A 9,217-nucleotide genomic window follows, 5' to 3' on the forward strand; every position below is an offset into this window, starting at 1 on the left:
TTCATCTGCACAATACTAAAGCGTTATAAATCTGATTTCTTTTTAGCACATACCTGCATACTTTCCAACCGCTACCATAGCCGCAGGTAGAGCATTCATCTGCACAATATTAAAGCGGTATAAATCTGATTTCTTTTTAGCACATACCTGCATACTTTCCAACAGCTACCATAGCCGCAGGTAGAGCATTCATCTGCACAATATTAAAGCCATATAAATCTGATTTCTTTTTAGCACATACCTGCATACTTTCCAACAGCTACCATAGCCGCAGGTAGGGCATTCATCTGCACAATATTAAAGCGGTAAGCACATTTTTAGCACATACCTGCATACTTTCCAACAGCTACCATAGCCGCAGGTAGGGCATTCATCTGCACAATACTAAAGCGTTATAAATCTGATTTCTTTTTAGCACATACCTGCATATTTTCCAACAGCTACCATAGCAGCAGGTAGAGCATTCATCTGCACAATATTAAAGCGGTATAAATCTGATTTCTTTCTAGCACATACCTGCATACTTTCCAACAGCTACCATAGCAGCAGGTAGAGCATTCATCTGCACAATATTAAAGCGGTATAAATCTGATTTCTTTCTAGCACATACCTGCATACTTTCCAACAGCTACCATAGCAGCAGGTAGAGCATTCATCTGCACAATATTAAAGCGGTAAGCACATTTTTAGCACATACCTACATACTTTCCAATAGCTACCATAGCTGCAGGTAGGGCATTCATCTGCACAATATTAAAGCGTTATAAATCTGATTTCTTTTTAGCACATACCTGCATACTTTCCAACAGCTACCATAGCCGCAGGTAGGGCATTCATCTGCACAATATTAAAGCGGTATAAATCTGATTGTTTTTTTAGCACATACCTGCATACTTTCCAACCGCTACCATAGCCGCAGGTAGGGCATTCATCTGCACAATATTAAAGCGGTATAAATCTGATTTCTTATCCAACTCAGTATCCAGCAATGTCTTACACACCCAGTGTGCATAGCCTATGCTGCTCTCCATCTGGTATAGAATCAAACAAAGTTAATAAATATCACGTTGATACAGCAAGACAAACTAGGGGAAAATGAATGTAAAATGTACCAGTGTGTAGGCCCCATTCTTGATGACGAGATGGCACAGCTATAAAGGCTTTGACTCAAAGTCATGGGGTTCGATTGAGGTCCTGGGAGTGAATCCGTAGAGCACCAATGTGTTGTGCACTTGGGCAAGGTGCTTTACCTCTATTGCCTCACTCCATCCAGATGTAAAATGTACCAGTGTGTGGGCCTCATTCTTGATGACGAGGTGGCACAGCTATAAAGGATTTGACTCATAGTCATGGGGTTCGCTTGAGGTCCTAGGTGTGAATCTATAGAGCACCAATGTGTTGTGCACTTGGGCAAGGTGCTTTACCTCTATTGCCTCACTCCATCCAGATGTAATTGGGAGCTGTTAGAGGATAATTGTAATTCAAGTGCCAAGGAATTGTGTTTAGTATTTTTATATTGCAAGAGAACAAACAGGGGATAACAAATTCATCATTAGATTCTAGAAGACATACATTTATAACCAATACAATCCCAAAATAGTAATGTTAGACCCACAATATCCTACAAATATTTTCAATGCGTTTTCATTTTTCATACACAGTGAACACTTTTCAAGGAGAAGTGTGCACGCATTATGTGTGTGTGCGTAACCAATACTGGTTGTGAGGTAACCCAAATGATGCGAGGTAGTGCATAAGGCAAAAAAAATATTGTTGTGTTGCCCTTAGAGTGGGAAAAATGCGAAAGTTGGGTCTGTCGGTCGGCTTTCTTTTTTTTTAAACCTTCAGTTTTTAAAAATCACCTGAAATATTAAATAATGCTTCTTCAATTAGGGGACATTTGTCAATTTTGACTTCTGGATACTTTTTAGACATGTTAGATAATCAATTTAACACTAGTATTTTAAAATAAAATATTAATTTTAAGTGAAAAAATTGATTTTTTTAAAAACAAATCTGTAAAAATCATCATCAGGATTTAGGGTATTGTTGTACTGTTGATTACCTCAATTAACACATTAATTGGCTCTTGGCCATTGGGATTAAATTATTCATTGTATTCCATCCCTAATACGTTTATACAGCTTTTTTTGATAGCTAACTTACATGAGTTGCAAGTTCTGTTGTGTGTCTGAAGAGATCCATGGTTTCTTCACTTCCAATTGTCTCAGCAATAAGAGCCTGTAAAAATAATAATAACATGTAATTACAACATTAACAGTAAAGTGGGACATCAGAAGTTACTCTGTAGACCACATTTGTCATCCATTCCTTAAAAGAGAAAAGCAACCAAGTCAACAGAACATTCTATAGCTAAAATAATAGTTTCTCGATCATGAGAGTATGAATGTACTGCGTGCAATGCGTAATGTCGCAAGTGTAGTGGATTGACACGATAGCGCGATCGATTGTGCACGCACATGAAATGCAGCGCTACCCAAAGCATGCGTGGTAGGCGTTGTACGCCGACGCAATTGTCATTGCGTGCCTATTGAGCTCTCATGATCGAGAAAATATTATTTTAGCTATAGTAAATCCAGAGTAAAAAGGAGTGGATTCCATGGGCATTCCAAGGAAACTATCATCCAAGATGGTGAAAGCCTACATTTTGTTTTGTGAGTGTTAACAGGATTTGTCAATCAAATATCTTCAGTATTTGAATTTATAATCAGGCTACGAATTGCATCTATTCTGTGAATTTAGGTCAAACAATTAAAATTGGGAGGGTTGGTCTGATCTGTTTTTTTGTTTGTTTTTGTTTTGTTTTTGTTTTTTTTAAATTATGAAATCTGAAGTTTTAATATATCTGAAAAATAATATTGCATCTTCCCTATGTTCAAATAACTCTGTGCTGTATGATCTTGTAGCCAAATGACAACTCAATAAAAATGCAAGTATCATGAAGAAGAAAGGCACATTATAAAGCACAAATCTGCACCCCACTCTTTATCTGTATCTCTGTACATACAATCACTATCTCTGGTTATTGAATAGACTGTATTTCTTTCAGAATCTATTAAATTTTATTTCAAAAGGTCAGACAACCCTTTGTGTATTCCTAGCAAAATGTTTTTTTTCAATGTTTTGCATTTTTTATCTAAAGGACAAAATACAATATAAATTATATAAAAACAAAAGCAACACACAGACATGTTTCCCTTCCATTGTGCAACGCACAGCAAATGAGCACATATTTTACTATGACAAGAGATATAAGCAAAATACAAACCTGTCCAATCCAGCATTGTACATATGCAGGGTCTAGAGACTGGGAGGTCTTGAAAGCTTCATGAGCAAGTGTTGCATTGCCTTCACTAAGATACAGGGTCCCTAAGTTGGTCCATGCAACTACATTCTGAAACAAACAAAAAAAGACAATACAAAGTACAATCAAGGGGGTAATTATTTAGGATAGGTTAGGATAGGATAGGAAGCTTTATTTCACCACGGAGGCCCAAATCAACAGAGTTGTTCTTCCTTGGGGCCGTGGACATAACACAACATACAAAATATATTAAACAAAGTACAAATAAATTATGATTAACATCATCATAAAACTTGATAGATTTACACACAAGTTTTAAAAATATACACTTTTAGCATTATTTTTGAAAATATGCAAGGTGCTAGATTTTTGAATAGTTTCATCTAAATTGTTCCAGATGATTGCACCTCTATATGTTAAACTACGCTTCTTATAATCTGTCCTTGGTTGAGGGATCTTAACATTAAATTTACTCTGGCGAAAGTTGTAAGCAGGTGACAAGTTATTCAAAATCTTAAATATTAAAACAGAACAATTGTACTGCTGCCTATTAGAAACTGGTTTCCAACCAAGTTGATCAAGAACGATATTACTAGATGTGTCCCAATTAGCATTACAAATTATACGTGCAGCCCTGTTTTGGATAATTTGTAGACGTTTTGCTACAGAAATACCACAATTTCCCCAAACAACATTACAATATTCCAGATGAGGCAGAACAATTGAATTATAAACCATCTTCAAAATATCTTCAATGAGAAAATTAGATCTACATTTTTTAAGCATGAACATTCCTTTGAGAGCTTTTTTACGCACAGTATCAATTTGTTGGTTCCAAGACAAAGTATCATCAATAATAACACCAAGGTGTTTGCTCTCATGCACCCTCTTAATATTAACACCATTTATATGAACATGGACATCTGCATTATTAATATTTTATTTTACTGTATGTAACCTTTGTCTTGAGCCTATTAACATAAATTCTGTTTTGTCAGTATTTAGACTAAGTTTATTACTTTGAAGCCATTTGTTGATGGTGTTAAGATCATTATTTATACAGTTAATGATATCATTAATTTCATTAGAAGAATAATATATTACAGTGTCATCAGCATACATACTTACTTTACAATGTGTTACATAATTAGGAAGATCATTGATATAAATTAGAAAGGCAAGAGGGCCATCAATTGATCCTTGTGGCATGCCACATACTATTTCACATTGATCAGAAAGTACACCATCTACAGAAGTACATTGGGTGCGACCAGTAAGATAACTTTCAAACCATTTAATACAATAATTACTTAAGCCATATATTTTTAGTTTTTTAAGAAAAATTTCATGATTTACTGTATCAAATGCTTTTTTAAAATCTAACTTACAAAGTCCAACCATATTACCTTTGTCAATTTCATCATACCAGTCTTCAGTTATGTTAACAAGAGCAGAACATGTTGAATGAGATGGTCTGAAACCAGACTGGTTGATATTAATTAATCCATTAGTATTCAAATAGTTGTACAGTTGGTCGAACACTGCCCTTTCAGCTATTTTTACATAAATTTTTACTATAAATTACAACAAGTATGGAAATGGGCCTTGTTATTTGTAAGTAACAAGGAGTATTTTAAAACACTTCTTTTAAACCTGTAATCATGTTAAGTTATAAATGTATACATGCTTATCAGGCAGTGACGTAGCTAGGGGTTGTGGCGCCCAGAGCTAAGGATACATAATGGTGCCCCTCCCCAATTCACTGCGCGAAAATTTGCACAAATAGGGCCTATCACTCATTAATTTTCGTTATAATAAAGTTGAATGTCTTTCAAACGAATTTGTGCTAAAATGCGCGCCAAGAAAACTTTCATCGCTAGGAGGGGCGCAGAATCGATGCTGAATTTGTCAATTTGGCGCTCCCCTAAGGGTGGCACCCAGGGCATGTGCCCCCCTCTTTTCTCTTTTCAGGTCAAGATTTTCAATTTATCATCTGCTTTTCATCTTAGCTACAGCTACATACACTTAAAGTACATATCATTAGATTTAGAAAGTTTACTTCAAGGACTGTTAAATATAAAATATTTAAAAAATATCCAATTTTAATTATTTGTCATCGCAAATTTCAAAAAATCAAAATTATTTGATATCAGAAGGACATTTCTCGTATTTAGAATTCAATTCGATATGTCTGATGTGCTCTCACGTCCCACAAAAAATATTGTCCAAACATTCATACCAAAGCCCTTTAAAAAAAATAGCATTCTAATTTCTTAAAGAATTGCTTGTTTGGTAGACATAAGGCAGACAAACTTTTCAAAGAAGTTAAAAAAGCTATTCAAATGAAAGAGGTGTATCATTACTTTAAATGGGTCAAGTGCTGAACTCATATTATACTGTTTCAAAGCTAAATTCAAGTAAAAATGAATTGTAAAATTAAAATTTAGTGCTATGTCATAAAAGGAAAATATGTTCTGGGACTATGAATACACAAATAAATGTTTTTGTATACTTGATAATATGTTGATAATAACAAGCCAGTCTTCAAACAATAGAATCACAACTGATTTGCCAAGTTCAATGAATACATATTTGGTTCGTAATGGTGTGACAATATTACTTAGAAAGTATGTGGAACAGAAATTTTCATGGTACAATATTTTTTTGTAGTTTGGCTAATTTCACACCTGGAGCAAAAATAAAGCCATACCAAATTTAGATATAGATAAATGTAAGAAAACAACAGTTCACAAAAAATAACACTAATATGAATAAAATAATAGAAGACATACAAAGAAATAGTTCATAAATTTTTTCAGTTTTCCTATTCATCAAGCAATTTAATATCAATGCGCTATATTTTTTGTTGGGATATGTGCTATTAATAGGTTGCTTGGTTGACTGGAATTCCCAACTTTTATCAACCTTTTATATTTAATCACGAATGCAATATATTTCCTGGTGTGCTGCAGGTGATGAATCACTATGGAGAAGAACTGTACTAAAAATATGGAAAATTTTGATTCAGTTTGTATTTAATTTCACCTTTCAAAGAGTGAGTGGCTGCATCTTAAATAATGAAGTAAGTGGACATAGCTAATTTTTAAGACAGGGTTCGAGGTTTGAGGACGGTTTTACTGCCAAAATGGGGGGAAAATGAAGTTCATGTTATCATAACAAATACATGTTTTCTGGACTAGAATTTTGTGCTGAGTCCATTTCTGAAGTTTTTAATACACAGGGTATCACCATTTATATAACAAATTCTAAGCGCATGTTGTTTTTACGAAGAATGAAAACCATCCTGGGAGTCTACTTGGAACACAACTGTATTTAAAAAAAGTTACAGAGCATTATTACTTCAGTTAAAGTTGTTTTTAATCTATAAATATGTTAAACAAACTATAAAGACTGCTTAAACACTGTTCTCATGTATGAAAATGAAATGATGTTGGTACTGAGGCAACTGTATTCCTATATATTTAGTAAACATATAGCGGTCAGGTTTGGTGTCAAGACAATAAATCTATTGATGTCTAAACTCATAAAGAAATGATGTTCTTAAAGTGTTAATGTATAACTGATTACCTTTATACAATCTTAATATATTTATACTGAAGCATAGCACTTTATTCACCCCTGACATCAGAAATGGCTTGTTGATATTGTGTGATCTAGCGGCACGGTGAAAATTCTCTTCACCATACCACTTGACTATTACTTGATTCTGTTTCAGTTTTCTCAGGGTAGAACTTCTCAGATGTTCAGGTACATCAGTTGGGGAAATGACTTTAGCTGGATACCAGAAGCAACCATGCTTTGCCCATATTAGATGACACTGTCATGTGCATGTGCATGAGCATACATGTACATGTACTTGCTGTACATGTATAACATCCCTTTATAATTACATATTTGAGGGCACAACATGAAAGGCATTGACTGCTCTTCCTGGAATAACTTTTATGGGTGTGACTGTGCAACCTTTGGGTTTAAGGGGTTGATACATCAGAAAAATGGCGTGAACCTCAAAATGGGGCAAAATCTGAGTCGTAAAAAAAATTATTTTGAAAAAAGTATACATGGCATCATTCCACAAATCTAATCGATTGTGGGGATTGGTAGAGTGCACAATCGATCAACTTTTCAGAGCTGTACCTCCGGAAGTTTTTCCGAAATAATTTTTTTACAATTTGCCATATTTTTTTCACGCTTAGGGGTAGGGGTAACATTTTGCAATTTTCTTCAAATTTTCTTCTTTGAAGGAAGTTAAAATTATTATCAGTGTGTGGCAAGGGAAAACGAAATCTGTTGGGTTGTGAATGTGGTCCAGGATGGTGTTCCATGTCAGTGCATTTTGCTGTTGTGTCAGTTGGACAACTGCTTGGTTACTGACATGTGTTTAGAGTAGAGTATTGAAGTAATCCTGTGTGTAATTGTTGTTCATTTTTAGACAGAATTTTAAGATATGACCTTGTGAAAAATTATAAGTTTCTTTTTGAGGCCAGTTTATTTAATCACAAATGCAATATAAAAAACATAAAACATTAGATGGCGTCGTGATGAGTCTGTAATATCGCTCTCTAAAATGCCAGATCAGGACTAGCTGTATTTATAGAGCCACCAAGTTTATAATTACTTCTGAGGATCATTTAATCATATAGAGACAATTTGAAGACATTTTGGACTTGATATTCTGTCTGAAAGTTGTAAAATCGGCAGCAGAAAAGATGGATCAGATTAGCCCATCCAACCCGACTATGCAGGCTAATACTGTCGAGGACATACCGGTGCACAGTAACGCATTCAGCCCGCTAGCTCGCCATGATAGCATAGGCGATGATTCACTGTGTACATCGCCTATTGAAGATGATCGATCATATGCATCGGGTCAATCACCATCACCTAGTGCACAATCTATAGACAACTCGATTCGTGCTCAAGATGACTTTCAACGGTTTGTTACGACGTCGTTGAAATCATTAATAGATGGACAAAAAGCTATGAAGAAAGAACTAGACAGTTACAAGAAGGAAATAACAGAGATTATTGAATCACGGGATGAAGAAATACAGGAACTGAAAACTGCCAATGAAGAAATCAGAACAGTAAATAGTAACCAATGGAACCGGATCAATAAAACCACAAATTATGTGACTGAGCTCTTCAACGAGGTAAATAAAGTAGAACGCTATACGAGAAAAAACAACATTCGTATTGTGGGTCTTCCTGAAACAGAAGGTGAGAACATTAAAACAATCGTCTGTGATATTTTTGAACATAAGTTTCTTCTGGATGATATTGAAGTGGAGAGAGCGCACCGAGATGGCAGAGTGTATAAAGGTCCTGGTACCCCTCGCCCCAGACATATCATTATTAAACTTTTGCGTTACACTGATAAGGTGGATATCATGAAGATGTGGAGAGGCTGTCTGAAGAAGGAATCATACAGAATTGTTGATGACCTCACCAAGTTTGATTTGGAGGAGAAGAAACGATGGAAAGAAGAAGTCAGTCAACTGTACAGTAAGGGTGTAAAGCTGCGTTTCGTGAACGGGGTATGGCGTGACAACAAAGGGAAGATGGCGTCTTTCTACACTAAAAACCCAAGCTTCACCATAGAGGCACCCAAGCCTGGCACAACCATCAATTTTGATGCATATAAATAAGCAGTAAGAAACTGACATTAAACTTGATATTATTTCTCAAGTTGAGATATTAATCAACCTCTCACCAGATTACCATAAATATTTTCTTATAAAGATTTGGTAAACCTGGTCTATCTGCTCAAGTCGAGTGAACATAATCACAATACTAATGATAACTTAAATGATAGTACTAAAGTAACAAACATGACAAGTGGTTCATGATTATTTTCTTTATGATGGCAAC

At 35.1% G+C, this 9,217-nt stretch overlaps 1 protein-coding gene across 1 annotated transcript; it reads right to left on the reverse strand.

Annotated features, from left to right (window-relative positions):
- Window positions 1-875: 875 nt before the first annotated feature.
- LOC140145224 (tetratricopeptide repeat protein 37-like) lies at window positions 876-4,377 on the reverse strand. The gene is made up of 4 exons (XM_072166999.1): window positions 4,345-4,377; window positions 3,290-3,415; window positions 2,167-2,241; window positions 876-1,031 (listed from the first exon to the last, which is right to left on the reverse strand). Exons 1-4 carry the CDS (start codon window positions 4,375-4,377, stop codon window positions 876-878), a joined length of 390 nt encoding a protein of 129 aa, XP_072023100.1.
- Window positions 4,378-9,217: the final 4,840 nt, after the last annotated feature.

This window comes from Amphiura filiformis, unplaced genomic scaffold, assembly GCF_039555335.1.
Source record: "Amphiura filiformis unplaced genomic scaffold, Afil_fr2py scaffold_176, whole genome shotgun sequence".
NCBI classification, from domain to species: domain Eukaryota; kingdom Metazoa; phylum Echinodermata; class Ophiuroidea; order Amphilepidida; family Amphiuridae; genus Amphiura; species Amphiura filiformis.

Coding starts and splice junctions, on each gene's coding strand:
- LOC140145224 (XM_072166999.1), bottom strand. CDS start 4,377: ATGATCTTAACACCATCAACAAATGGCTTCAAA. Junction 2,242..3,289: donor TACAATGCTGGATTGGACAG/GTTTGTATTTTG, acceptor TTATTTTTACAG/GCTCTTATTGCTGAGACAAT. Junction 1,032..2,166: donor CAACAGAACTTGCAACTCAT/GTAAGTTAGCTA, acceptor ATTCTATACCAG/ATGGAGAGCAGCATAGGCTA.